Source organism: Protopterus annectens, chromosome 10.part0, assembly GCF_019279795.1.
Source record: "Protopterus annectens isolate FY-2018-M chromosome 10.part0, PAN1.0, whole genome shotgun sequence".
Classification (NCBI taxonomy): domain Eukaryota; kingdom Metazoa; phylum Chordata; order Ceratodontiformes; family Protopteridae; genus Protopterus; species Protopterus annectens.
The window spans coordinates 1,451,636,235-1,451,651,712 of NC_056744.1; the positions used below are offsets into that span (position 1 = coordinate 1,451,636,235).

General features: G+C 40.7%; 1 protein-coding gene across 1 annotated transcript in view; it reads left to right on the top strand.

The window, feature by feature from the left end:
• Window positions 1-15,478, top strand: part of LOC122813646 (calreticulin-like) — a 218,447-nt gene that overhangs the window by 176,654 nt on the left and 26,315 nt on the right. The window contains exon 7 of the mRNA XM_044086080.1: window positions 4,565-4,708. Coding sequence (XP_043942015.1) covers window positions 4,565-4,708 — 144 coding nt within the window. The remainder of the gene's footprint in view (window positions 1-4,564; window positions 4,709-15,478) is intronic.

The window sequence follows — 15,478 nt, forward strand, 5'->3', positions numbered from 1 at the left end:
CTTGGGCTTCTGCTGAAAAAAGGACTTGTGTCCAGTTGGTCTTTGCCGGTTAACAAATGTTAAATAAATAAATAAATAATAAATAAATTACTTGTTTTACTTTTGTAGTAAAAAGTTATTAAAACGTATTTTAAACTATGTTTTCTGTGGTGATACTTGCGTCATTTTACTTTTGGAGGCTGGGTAAGTGTTTAAAGTACTTTTTTTACTGTGTTTTAATGGGGAAAAATATTTTTACAACTTTCATGTGTACTGACTGTTGCTGCTAGGCTTCCTTGGGAATCAGCTACTTTTTTTGGCTTGAGCATGAAACAACCTACCAGTTCCTTGGCTTTTCCCTCTTCCAACCACAAAAGGAAGAGAATTATTTAACAACCTTTGCATCACAGCAGGCTGCTGAAGTGCATCCACCACAGGTGAGTGACTCTGCTGTGGCCAAAGCTGGTTCCTTGGACAACTCATCTTTTACCTATAGTCCCATTGGTATAGTCCTTATAGTTAATATGGACTCGGGGTTAGAGCCATTCTCTGTGACTCTGGAGTGCCCTTGGAGTGCAAGAGAGAGTCACTTTTGTCAGCCCTGAGAAGAGGGGCAGATAATGCCTAGCAAGAACATTGCGACCATCTCTAAAGAGGATATTGCTGGCAAATCTGGATTTGTTTCTTCAGAAATTCCTGTCATAAATAACAAAAGTTAAAATATAGTTAAAATATACGTCGTCTTTTTCTTCTTCTGTCTGAGTGACCCTGGACAGGAATAATCTGTTGGGCTTAGCTCTGGGTTTAGTGCAGGTTCTTGGTCCTTCTTGTACGGCTGTTTCTGGTAATAAAAAATGGGATTCTTCATTTTCTGAAGAGATTCAAGACCTTGAACCTCTAAACTTGAAGGGACAGATTATGTGTTGTCACCAGAGATTTCTGATTCAGCTTCTGAGGAGAGATTTTCCTTCTCTGAAACTACTTCCAGATTGAATCAGTTATTTTAGTGAGAAAACAGTAATGGTTCTCAGTCTCTCAAAAAGTGTTATGATTTGTTACAGCTGGTATTTCCAGAATCTACTCCTGTTCCTCCAGTTTTGCCTGCTTTTTAAGATATTTTTTGACACAATCTGCAAGTTCTCCTGACAGTTAGCCTGCTACCCCTAAAAATGCAGACAGACTATACAGATTTTTTATACAGACATCCTAAATCTGATCCAGCAGCTATTGCTTTAGTGAATCCAGCTACTGCTAGACATTTAATTAACTGTATTCTTCTGTAACATTTGTTTTAGAATTCTCAGCTGTTAAGATCATATTTGAAGTTTATGCTTGCCTCTTCTGAGAATGTGGATTATTTTGGCATAGGATTCCTCCTGTGAGGAAAATCTACCTTGTGTAACTTGGTCTTTTTTGGGTCTCAAGTGACTATCCACTGTTTGACATGTGCATTTGTCTCTGCTGATTCCACTTACAGAGCTGTTGCCACTGAAACTGATATGAGGAGGTTTGCCTGCTTGCATGCTAAAAATCTGCCACAGGATCAAAAACTAGTTTTGGGACCTTCTGCTGCAGAAGTTATTAAAAAGTGTGATGATAGAGGGAAGCTGATTAAACAGATAGCTTTGATTTTCCAGCCCTCCTTCTCCATGTTTATCAAGGACTCAACACTCACACTACAACTTTCTTTAAAAAGCAGGATAAATAGTCACAGGAATCTTCTGCTAAACAGATGTTAAAAAGCAATGAGAAGGAGTTTTCAAATAGAAAGCAGGAACCTTCAAAAATAAAGGACCATCTAATATGTATGAAAAAAATATATATCCATTTCCTTCTCTGGCAATCTATTATTTTAGACACATGGGTTCTAAGAAAAATCTGTCAAGACTACAGGTGGCTGTGGGAGTATCTCCCAATTTTTCTGGGGATTCTTCCTCAGTAGCCTGGCCAAACTCTCCTTTTCTGTCTTGTCATTCAACATGTGCTTACTCAGGAGCCATTAGAAACTGTACTTTCTCATCAGTTAGGAGAAAGGATTTATTCAAGAATATTTCTGGTCCCAGTGTCAATGGGAATAAAAGTGAGGGTCTTTGGAACAGAAATACAGGCTAAAATACTTAAACATAAAAGAGACGATGGCTATCATAAATGTCTCCAACTCTCTCAGTCATCTGTGACCCCTGGCATCTCCACAGGTGTTTACAGAGAATACCAAGTGATATGGTATATAAATAAGCAAGGGGAGCCAGCTAGACTGAGATATATCTTTTCAACACAATCTCACTTTACAGCCATCTTATATACCATCAGAGCAAAACTGTGGGGCAGATAAGCTAAGCAAGACCAAGAAAAACACTGAGAATGGAAACTGAATTAGAAGGTCTTCCAAGGTTTGCTCCATCTGTTGGGAACCAAGGTTTGATCCATCTGTTGGGAACACCTCAAACAGATCTGTTTGTCTATACAATAAACAATCAGTTGGCAAAATTCTGCTCCAGGACTCTGTGCAAGCAGACCTGGAAGACAGATACATTTTCTTTTCATGGACAGGAATGTTCCTGTATGAACTAAACACAAAATGAGTATCACATAAATTCTAGCAAATAACAGGAAACTATAGTCCAACCAAACACCAACCAGGAACTACAGAGAGGCAAAACATTTATCTTATCAATCTTAAAAAAAAATGAGTAAGTGCTTTCACAAACATTGCTTCATAAGAGTCAATGTTCCTGTATGCTTTTTCATCCTTTGCAATAATATCCAGAGTAATTCTGAAGATTCGCAAGGACTCCTCATAGATCATTGTGATGACTCCCTTCTTGCCCAAGCAAGAGTGGTTCTCCCTTCTTCTGGAAATGTCTAGGGTCAATTACCACAAACTTCCTCACACACTTGTTTACTCATACAAGACCAGGGGTGTTTGATACACCCTGACCACCAATTACTACAACTGACTGCCTGGAAGATATAGTTTTAATAACTTTTAAGCATCATTTTTCAAGGACATGCATCAGGTATTAATGGAAGCAAGAAAACCTGCTACAAGAAAATCATATATTAGCAAATTAAAACAGTTTTCTAGTTGGTGTCAAGAAAAGAACCAGCACCCATTCAGGAGGAGGGTTTCTCCGGTTCTACAATTTTTGTGTATTACTTTTCTATGGCTTGTCTTACTCTTCAATTAAGATTCATTTGTCAGCCATTTCAGAATGTCTGCCCACAGATTCTCCCCTAGATTCTCTCCTCTTTCAATGCTGCCTTATGTGAAAATGTTTTTGAAAGGGGTGTTGCATGAAAAACCTCATGGAAAACAGTTGTCTTCTCCTTGGGATCTTTATTTTGTGTTAGAAAAACTAACTTGTGCTCCATTTGAAACAGCTTTTCAGGCAGACTTGAGGTTCTTCACATGGAAAACAGTCTTATTAATTGTTCCAGCCTCTGCAAGAAGAGTATCTGAGTTGCAGGCTCTTATGGTGGATCAACCTTATCTCATTTTCCACAACAATAGGGCTTCTTTAAGAATTAATCCTTAATCTATGCCTAAAGTTGTAACAGAATTTACCTTATGCCAAGCTATCCGACTACCTGTCTTTTTTCAGGAACCTCAATAAAAGAGAGAGAGAGAAGATAACCATACTTTGGATGTCCACAGTCAACTCAGGTACTATCCTGACAGAACAAAATCTTTAAGAACTTCTGATCAGTTGTTCATTTCTTGTGAAGGTAAGAAAAGAGGACAACGGTTGTCAAAACAGACTATTTCCAAATGGTTGCCTCAAGCTATTACTTTTTGTCACATGCACCACAACAAAACTATTCCAGGCAGGTTCAAGGCTAATTCTACCAGAGCCTTGGCTGTATATGTGGCTTTTTGGAAAGGACTGGATTCTAGAAGTATTCTAGAAGAAGCAGCTTGTTTGTCTGTACATAGTGTTACAAAGCAGTATAAACTACATTCCTTTTCCAGGTCTAGGACAGGGTCTTCTAAGACCATTCTCCAGGGGTTCCTGGAGCTTCATTTTCCTCCTTCCATAGTAATCTACCCATAGTGCTAAGGCTACTGCAACAGTGATTCTTATGAAGAACATAGTACAGTTGGGTAAATAAACTTACCATAATGGTGATCTCTGCTGCAGTAGCCACTCCCTCCATCCTTCCACCCTCCCCCCTGTTTTTGTATGTTTTTTTGTTTTTTTTTATACCCAGGTGTGGACATCTATTTTTATTTTCTTAGTATTGTCTTTCCCGGGTCTTTAACCTCCCTCTCTCTGTTAGCATGAAAGTGCTGTAGGACTTGGAGCCTAAACCTGACTGTTTAGTTAGCTCATCTCGATCTGACTAAAGGTTTGGCATGTGGAAGGTGTCCTGAAACTTTGGAAGCTGGCTGGCTGTTACATCTTTAGCAGGATTAGAAGGTCAGTTATCATTCAAACATCTACTGTTATGGCAACATTACTTACACAGCTCTACTTTTTTTGCATTTGAAAAACAAATAATTGTTTCTTTCTCACAGAGGTGTAACTGTGCTGCAATATGTACAATAAATTTAATCTGTTTCTTATTTTATATATTTTTCATACAGGGTGAATGGAAACCACGTAAAATTGAAAATCCTAACTACAAGGGAAAATGGGTTCATCCAGAAATTGAGAATCCTGAGTATATACCTGATTCCCATGTTTACAGATACTATAACATTGGTGCAATTGGCTTTGATCTGTGGCAGGTATGCAAAGTGACAAATCATATTATTGAAGACATTCTTAAATGCAGTTGTTTATCCAGAAAGCTATATACTACTACAGGGAAGGGATAACTTTGCTGCATCTACATAAATCATAATATTTTAAAGCATGAGGCTACATAGTGTATTTCGACCCATGAAATGCATTTGTAGCACTGTAGTCAACATTTTTGTGTATAAACATCTTGGGCATTTAATTAAATACTTTAGATACACTTCTGAATACACATGCACACACTCACACACATATAGATTGGAAAGTAATTTCTGGTTTAATTAGCAAGCCATCAGTAAAAGAATTCACAAAACCAGATGAAGAAAGGTAGCTTTTCTGGACCATTTAACTGTACCACAACTGTATTACTGCTGAGGTAAAGCAGTAAGAGATCTTACTTTTGTCTTCTAGTTATGGTCTCTCTTTTTTTATTTCTCTAAGTCTTTTGGGTTTCTAATACCATGAGTGGAATGGACCCCATTCCTAAGTCAAAATATGATTAAAGGTCATGAAATTAGATGTTAGCCAAAAGTGCTCTTCGCAGCACCTGCAATGTGCCCAGTAATGACTCCTTCTGCAATTCGTACGGTGTTACATGAATTGGTAGCATATCTAAATATGACTATAAATTCTTTTTAATAAGACCCGTTGCTCTTACTACTATTAGAACTGTCTGGGTGTCTTTTTTCCACATGGCTCTCGTTTCTGCCTGCAGATCAAGGTATTTTATGACTTTGTGTCTCTCTGTATGCAGGACACTGTAGTCACTGGGTGTGACGATTTCAATGATCAATGCTACTTTTGTCTTCTTTTCTTGAACCACTATATCTGGTTTTCTAGCATCTATCTTTTGAACTGTTGGTATTGGGTGATCCCATGTGATATAAACTTCATAATTTTCTATGATTCTTTGTGGCTTATTTTTCCAGTGTTTTTCAGCCACTTCGATACCATAATGTTTGCACAATTTCCAGTGTAACAATCTCGCCACATTATTATGCCTTTCAGTATACAGTCCTTCTGCCATTTGTGTGTCGCAGCCAGCAACAAGGTGTGTGACTGTTTCCAATTCAGTTTTACAAAACCTACATATGTCTGTTTCTCCCACATGTTCAGTGGACTTTGCAAACCAGAGTGTACATAGCCCACTATCTTGGGCTGCCAATATTAACCTTTCATTTCTTGATGTGAATTCATCTCTCCTTAACCATTCCTGCATTCTTTCTTGATCAACATAAAGCTCTTCCAGAAGTTTTCTATACTTGCAACTATATTTATGTGTTTTCCACATTTCTTGCCTTCTCATCTGGTCCTTCACCTTATATTCTTTCTTTTGTTTTTTAGCACATTCAGTTGCTGCCTAGTTTTTATTTACTTCTGTTTTGATTTCCATTCCTGCTTGACATCGACATGCTTCTGCTAAATTAAGCAGAGATGTCATCTTAGATTTATTCTCCTCATGTTTCAAAACTTTCACTACATTTGGATCTTGTGAGGTCAGTAGATATGTGTGGAGTCCCACGATTACAGATCTATACATGTAATCAATTTCAAGGAGGCCCATCCCTCCTTCAGAATGGGGAATATATAATCTTGGTATACACTGTTTTTTATAAATCATTTGGTGAGCATGAAGCATCCTTCTTGTTTTAATATCCAATCTATCCAACACTTTTTGGGGCCAGTCACTTACTCCAAAACTATAAGTTAGGACAGGAAGAGCAAATTGATTAATGGCTTGGATCTTGTTCCTAGAAGTCAATGTTGTTTTTAGGATTAATTTAAGTCTTTTAAAGTATTCTTTACTGAGCTTTATTCACATCTCTCTCCCAGTAGGTAAGAACATGTTTCTTCATCAGCTTTTAGAATTTCCTCTGTGCACTTTATAAGCTGTGGCAAGATTAAATACTCTGGTTAAAAGCATACGTCATTAGGATGTATCGTGGTATATATGATGAGTTGTTTCTGGAAAAAAGATGCTCTGTTGCAGCTTGGTAAAATAATGCAATGATATGTAAGGGGTCTATATTAGATGAACAAAAGTTCATCTTGGCGAACGCTCACATGAGCGAATATTGTGGAACACGAACCCGCAATTGTGAGATCACAGTACAGTGAAGATGGGAATATTTGCCCTTTCCTCACTGTAGTGTGATCCCGGAGTTGGAATATATATTTAGCAGGGGGTGTGGGGGTGCACCCCCCACAATTGCAGTTTAGACTACCTGGATATTCTCTCATGTGAGCGTTCACTAAGATGAACTTTCGTTTATCTAATATAGACCCATACGTAAGACATCACTAGCATGGAGTCATACAGTTCATTTGCCCTTTTCATTGAATGCTAGTGACTACTAGAAGTGATCAGTAATTTGTGGAGATTGGCATGCATCTGTAAACAGACAGCAAGGAGCTTTGTGTGTGGCAGAAAACATGCATCTGAGTCTTGACAACAGAAATTTGTTACAAATGATAAAGGAAAGTCAGGTAATGTGAATTGCTGAAGTAAAAAGGGCCTAGTGGGAAGCAACATAAACAAGATTAAGTGTACGTAAAGTACATGAACAAGACAGATTCAGAGGCACAAAACAGACACAGCAGATATTTCTGAAGTTCATTTCCTCACGTGAAAGTGACAGTAGGTTAACATTAAAATGATCTATAGAAGGTTAAACTTGTTAGATTGCTGTGATGAACACCAGCAAAGCAGTGAAAAATCATAATGTAAATATTTGCATAATATTTGATTAATTATCAGGATTCTGTTTACCCAAGAAGAGGTTAATGAAAATATACTCATCTGTATTTTTCATCTATTGATAGCTGATTCGTAGCATGTAAGCATCAGCTCTGTGCTTTATAATATAGGTACTCTATTCTGATAGTACCCAGTCTACCGTCTTTGACCTCTCTTCCACAGATTCTGGCAACCATGGAGGGACAATTTCCTGTGATTTCTCCTGCTAGTCTCGTTGATATGGGCATCCTGAGACATTGTAGCAACTGCCTCATGTACATGGACAACCCTCCTTTTCTACCACCTAGGATCACAATATGTAAGAGATGTGATTACATTAAGAACCTAGAATCCTTGCTGTCTCAATCACAAGCCAGTACATCTGACACTGAGAAGGTTGTCTGCACAAACACCACACCTCTAACACCACCCACACCTGTACAGTACATTCCTACATATGTGGAGGTTTGCAACAAAAACATACCTAAACAAAAGAGACCTCTGAGGCAAAAGCACACACGTACATCACAACCCACCGCATCAAGCACCTTACATAGTACACATGCCTGTGTCTCACAGCCTCTAAGATCCAGCCACAAACTCAACATACTAGTCATAGGAGACTCTATCATGAGACACACAGATGTGCCCTTCACCAGGCTAGACAAGAGGAAAGTCACGGTAAGTTGTTTGTCAGGTGCTAGAATCCGCCATATCACTAATGCACTCAAGTCTGTCAACAACAGGTACTGTTACGACTCTGTCATATTCCATGTTGGTGTGAATGACTTGAGCCGTACCTCTCTGAACTATATGAAGAGAGACATGATTGAGCTCGCTGAATATGTGTCCCAGGCAGGTATGTCCCTAGCCTTAAGCAACATCCTACCTTCACCCAGAATGATGCCTCAATGCAAACCAGAAAATGATTGACTTTAACAATTGACTTAGTTTCTGGTGTCATTCTAAGGGGATCCAGTACCTGACAGCCTGGAAGGACATGACTGACAGACCACAATGCTTTGAAAGAGATGGCCTTCATCTGTCTCCCCTGGGCTTCAGGCTTCTGTCAAAGGCTCTTGCCTCCCCGTAGTGCATTTTTTAGGCAAAGTCATGAGGACAAAATTACCAACATGAAAAATTAATCTAAACAAAATTTAAAGGTCATGCTGCAAAACGCTAGGAGTCTTAACATGAAACTGCACTCATTGAAAGCATTTCTCACTCTGGAAGATGCTGAAATTTGTGGTCACTGAAACCTGGTTCAGAGCTGTGGACAGCAACCCAGCCTTACCAGGTTACTTCTCCTACCATACTTTTAGACACCAAATGGAGGGCTACAAAGCCAAAAGAGGTGGAGTTTCAATATTTATCAAAGACATACACACCTCCAGGCTGGTCAAACAGTATGATGCACAGGAGACATTCCAGGTGCAGTTAAATGTTGACAAAACACCTATTCAAATCATACCTAGCTACAGACCCCCAACCATGACTCAGGAGGCCCACTCCACCTATCTGAACTTACTTGAATCCATCAAGATTCAACCCTCTACCCTGACTTTAACTATGCAACCATAGAGTGGAAAACATATTCTAACTCAAACACGAATGCCCAGTGATTCTTCAACTTCGTCAGTGCCAGTGCATTGGATCAGCTGTTCGACACCCCACAAGAGGTGAAAATATCCTGGACCTGGTGCTAACCAACATGAGTAGCCATTGTAGCACCCCTACAGTGTTATCCTCCTTGGTAAGATCCAACCATAAAGCAATCACTTTCAAAGTCACCATCTCCCCTGTCCCCCCCCCCCCTTGCCAGAGTCGAACAAAAAAACTTTTCCAAAGCTGACTGCAACCTCCTGAGAGCAAGTATAAGCAGCTTCACAGCCACCATCCCTTCAGATGGAACAAGCACTAATGTCCAAGCCTACACCAAAAAAACTATATGAGCACCTATGTAGCTGCATGGACTCAGCAATACCTGACAGGACCAAATCATCTTCCTCATGGAAGAGTAAACCTGTCTGGAGGACAGCAGCAATAAACAGACTCTATAATAAAAGGGAAAAAATTGCTGTCCAGGACCAAGAAGGAGCAGGTACTAAGCTGGAAGCAATCCCTCTTTTGTCTAAACAAGCAAATAAGGTCACTGGTGAAATCCTCTAAGGCCGTCTTCAAGTCCAAATTGACCACATCCACTAAGGACAATCACAAGGCTTTCTTTGCATACATCTGCAATCTCAAAGGTAACTCCCAAATCTGCTCTGAGCTAGTGGTAAGAATACAGCATACACAAACACCATAGATATAGCCAACCTGCTGGCAGACAAGTTCAGTGAAAACTTCACCCCACTGCCCCCCCATCAGTAAACCAGGATATGCCCAGCACCTCTCCCCCTCCTCTCATCACCAGGGAGCAGGTCATTAATGCCCTGTCAAAGACAAAAAATACAGCCACCATGGGACCCGACAACATCCCTGGCTGTGTCCTACATTTACTCAAGCAAGAGCTCTCAGCACCACTAGGCACGTTATTCAACCAAAGCCTGTGCACTGACTTCATCCCAGTAGAATGGAGGACAGCCACTGTCATCCTTCTACACAAAGGTCCACCGACCCAGGCAATTATAGGCCCATCAGCCTAACTATCCTGATCTGCAAGACCATGGAACACTTTATCATGGACCTTATAAACAAGGACATTGGCAACCTCCAAATGCTTGATCCCACACAGTTTGGTTTTGTCAAAGAGAGATCATGCCTGGCAAACTTGGTCACCTTCTTCAAAACAGTCACCAAAGCCATGGATGAGGGGAAGACATTGCACACCGCCTACCTTGACCTAGCCAAAGTCTTCAACACTATTCCCCACTCAGGCATAATAGATAAACTCTCCCAGCTAGGCATCAGCTTGTATGTTACCAAATGGATAGCTAACTGGCTCACTGATAGAACCCACTCAGTCAAAATAGGGGAAGCCACCTCTAGCAGTAGATCCATAATGAGAGGCATACCCCAAGGAATGGTCTTGGGCCTCTACTGTTTGGGATATACTTTTCTGAGGTGCAAGCCAAAACCAATGGTCTGTGGCTGACCAAGTTTGCAGATGACTGCAGTCTGGGCACTGTCATAAATTTCCCTAGTGATGTGAACATCCTCCAAGAGGGCCTTACCCAAACTAATGACTGGTGCTAGAAGCATGTCCTCAGACCCATTATGGAGTACAGTGGCCCCTTCGGCATGTACCTTGCCAGTCGCATGCAGCAGTTGGGGAGACCACAGAACTTCCTGACCAGGAAAATCCAGGGTCTCAAACACCTATCCTATACAGATAGGCTAAAAGCCCTGTCCCTTTACTCAGTCTCGTACAGACTGCTCAGAGGTGACCTATGTCTGGCCATCTCAGACTCAGCCTTGATGGAGTTGCAGCATATCCGTAAGTCAAACTCCACTTGCGCAACCTGCATGCAAGGCCTCAACCTGGTCTGTAACATTAATAGAACTTTTGGCAGGATAGATTTGTGTCCCAATGACACCCCCATCTGTGGAATAGACTCTCTCTCCATGTCAAGCAGAGTACCTCACTAGCCCTCTTTAAGAGGAACCTGAATGACTGGATGGGAAACAAAAAATATACCCTTGGGATCCCACCTGTGTCCCTGCTGGACAGGGAAAACAGGTGCTGACTTTGTGGGAACATGGGTAAATTCTTGGCTAGGCTTATAAGGGCCTCTGGGTCAATAGCCTAGTATCGTCCTATGAACCTATAATGCCTGTCACACCTGTTTTAGAGTCTTGGCAAATGTTGTGCAGTGGCAACAGTTGAGTCATTAAAAGAAAGAAGAAGAAAGGCAATATGGATGCAGTGGAAATTAATTAATTTAAAAACTACTGCTCATGTGCATAGGCACCAGTTGTAAGCACTCTCCCAGCAGGGGTCACATTTTCTTTAACATTCAAACTTTATTAAAGTCATATTTATGTTTTCTGATTAATGTGCATTATTTATATGGTTATGAATTACAGCTGTTGAGGTTGAACACAACATACTATCAATTTGGATGGCCAATGTATGCAGATAAGTTCTTAGGGAAAATGGAGGAGAGAAAGAAAACAAACAAGTCACAGCAAGCATGAATGCATTTGAGCTGGTACCAGTATATATGGCGGTTACTTTAATGTGTAGTCTGGTGTGACTTTAAGTGTCCCATAAGGTCAAGCATGCATACAGGATGTCTCATGATGTTGGTTCCTTCTTTAACTGGTACAATAATAGTAAAGCATGTAGTTGTTCATTTACTGGCTTCTGGGTGTGCGTATCTGGTCTGTAGATATGTAACGTTATGAAAGAAATCTGAACCTCATAACCACTATGGTGCATGGTGTCAGAAATGGGATCTTTGCATCTATCCCACAATTTGTACTTTACCAAGTTTTTCTCTACTTTGCTATTTTTAGCAACTTTCAGACAGGATAAGCATTTCTTTTGACCCAAAAAAGCACAAAAATGACTGAACAAAACATGTTGATAACAAATATATATTATACCAAAACAGAAAGGAATGAAAAAGTTAACTTTGAAAATCTTCAAAGGGAAAACAAATCTGAAAATAAAAAAATTTCAGCCCAACAAATAAAATAAGAACATGGTCCATATGAAAAGCCATTTTGCTTTTGTCTGCTATAGCTAAAGAGTAAAGAGATGCAAGTTGCAACTTTCCTTTGCCTAACAGAAGGGGATACTATTAATGTATTTAATATATTATTCTTACTAAAGAGCAACGGACTGATATGACTGGCATTAAAGACAAGTTGAAGCAAGACTGAGAGACAGAAAATAATTTGTCATATGTCTGGTATTTGTTTTTCATTAGAAAGCAACATTTGCAGGAGCTGATTGAGTTGTGAGAATGAGTTAAAGCACAGCGCTAAAGACTGAAAGTTTGGCGAACTGTTTGTTCTATTGTTGAGAGTCAGGAATTAAAAAAATGACAAAGTAAGACTAAACTGCTATCAGCACCTGAATCAACCTTGGATAAACTGGCAAGAGCAGCAGAAAATCTGAGCCTTCAGATGAGTTACCTGAAAAACTGGATATGTGTGCAATTAAAATAAAACTAGAATCCACTAGTACAAGACTAAGTAGTACACTCTGTGCAAAGTTCTGTGTGAGAAGTACTTCAAACAGCACAGCAGCAAAGGAAGTCACTGCTATGCATGGCTATGGAAATACAGTTAAAAACTTAGCAATGGCAATTTTATTCAAGATTTGGTTATGAGCACGAAAGTCAAGAAGAAAAAGAAAAACTGTGGTTTTGTAAATGATTAATACACATAAAATGAATGACTTTGTAGTCATCCTAATGAAAACTTCCTCGTCTGACTCATGCATGTTTAAAGATTTGATCTGATGTTGTCAATCTTCACATAATCCTTGACTGTGGGCTTGGTTCGAGCCTCAGATCCGACTCAGACATTATTCCAGCTTGCGCCTTCCAAAACTCTCGAGCTAAGCTCTACCCACAATGTTCCTCTCCAAATTACCTTAGATCTAGTTTGTTGCTTTGTAATGCCAGACACGTCCTCTGCAATGTCTTGAGCGTTAGCTTATTCTTCAAACTGTATGCCAGTTTTTTCTGTATTCTATCTTTAATTCCTCCTATCTATAGTACCCCGCTCTTCTATTAGATAGTCTTTAGTATGTGACTGAGTGTGTTTTCTCTCCTTTTACCATTAGATGATCTCAAGTACCATTATTGGTAATTTCTCCCCTTTACCTTCTGGTAACTCTACATACCACTGTTGACATTCCCTTTTCCTTTCCTTTCTTCTCTTTTATTTACCTTAAAAAAAAGTTCTATTCACTTTCTTTCTAGTACAACAGTGCACGTGTGTGTGTGTGTCTGTGTGTAAGGTGGCCTTGTTTTTTTGTTATGGACGACAAACCCTCTAAAGGCACTTCTGTGAAATGAAAATGCCTAACTTGGATGGATACACTTTTTGTTTGTATTGCCTCAGTGTGATCCATCTACAAGAAAACTGTGTGATCTGTCATGGGTTTAGTTCCAGAACCATGATAGATTGCAAAAGCAAACTTATCTTAAAAGGGTTTCTTATGTCAGATTTCGAAGATGCCCTGTCTGGTCTGAAAACAGAAGCCAGTTTGTCCTCTTCTTCCTCTTCTTCTAAACCAAAAAAGCAAAGTCACTCGGTTCCGACATGTTTCTCGGAACTGCCTTTTAAAATGGCCAAATCCCCCATGGTGCTTACAACCTCCTCGACACTGGTGGGCCAAGATATTCAGTCATTGGTGCCATTGGCATCAACCTCATTAGCATCAATGCCCTAAGTACCAGTATTGGTGCAGACAACACCCCCTTCAGTACCAATCAAACACTTGAAACCAAAGGACCCTCAGACAAGAACTTTACCTTGCACAACTTACTCGCCATCAGTGGATCCATTTGTGAACCATGCTCCCAGTCCCTTTTTGGAGACATGGCCACCAAGATCTCCATCGGCCTCCTCTGTTCAGTCCACCAAGAGTTTGTCTGAATCTGATATTATGAGACTGGTTGACCAACTCCTTATGGCGAGGGGATTACCTCCTTCCATAGTTCCTAGCCTTGTTAGCTCTGGAACCTTGCCTTCTTCCACACTTCTACCTATTCTTCCTTTGACTCCAGCTGAGATTTTGGAGGAGCCCCTGGTACTCACTTTCCCAGCTTCAACTGTATCAGTTTCAGCCAAAGCTCCTTCTCTGGCACCAATAGTTGTGCTGAGTTCTTCCAGTTTGCCGGAACCAGAGACCTCCTGGGGTCAGGGCTTCATTGCCGGTTTTGAGGGACTGGGTTCAACTTTGATACTTTTGGAGCCTTACATGCCCCTCAGTGCTTCAGCATATGTAAGCTCAACCCTGGCTTCTGCTTTGGAGGTGGCCTCCTTGGTGCGGGATGGGACCACGGTTCCAAAGGAGCCTATTTCAGTTCCGGGCTCCCATCCCTACAGGGGGACCTGCCTTCCAGACTATGGAGAGAAGGTTCCCCTAAGTCACCCCATGAAGATATTTCCTTCAGGGACATCCTAGAAATCCTTAAACAGAATGGTGGCTGGACTACCCTCCAGCCTTCCTCAGAAGAATCAGTATACCTAGAGGCTTTTCATACCCAGCCCTCTACCTCTTGGATCTCTCCACCCACTGACAATCTTGTTAAGTTGATCGCTCAGTGGGCTTGGAAGTTACCTGACCCTATCAAGCCTATCCCAAAGATCTGACTGTATTCTCTCTCCCCCTACAGATCAGCAACACTGGGCCAAAGGTATTCCTGTGGATGCCATGGTGGTTGTGGCAGCCACCAAAAATAAACATGCTGATGAAAGTCCTACTATCGATGCTCCTAGCAAGGAATCTAGGACAATGGATAGAACTGAGAAGTGTGTATACACCTCATCGACCTTCACCGTCAGGTCCTTGAATTATATGGTGCATTTTACTGGGCTTCAAAGAGATCTGATTAAAGAGCATTCAGATACTATTTCAGGAGCAGTAGCTGACGGAGTCTGAGACAAAGTTACTTTTCAGCTCACCATCCTAGAATCTGACAACAATTAGTCCATGAGGCTAATTGCTCATGCTGTCGAAGGGATGACAATAGCAGTAGGTTCAGGTGTAGCCATCAGGAGACGCACCTTGATGCACTTATGTGATTTCACTGAGCCATTTAAGTCTTCTTTTGTCAATGCTTCATTTGACAGATCATCCTCGTTTGGCCCGAAAGTTAAAGAAACTCTAGCCAGATGTGAGAAAGATGAGAAGACCCTTTCTGCCGTGGGCATATGCTTTTCCACTCCTTAACTGCCGTACTCCAGGAACCAGAGAACTGGTAGGCTATGGTTCAAAAAGACCCAAGGACCTTTCCAGGACTCATGTGGCAATGATTTCCCCTGGGACAGAGGGGGAAGTAATAATGGAAGACACCATTCAAGAGGCAGAAATGGCCTGTAGAATCAGGGTTCC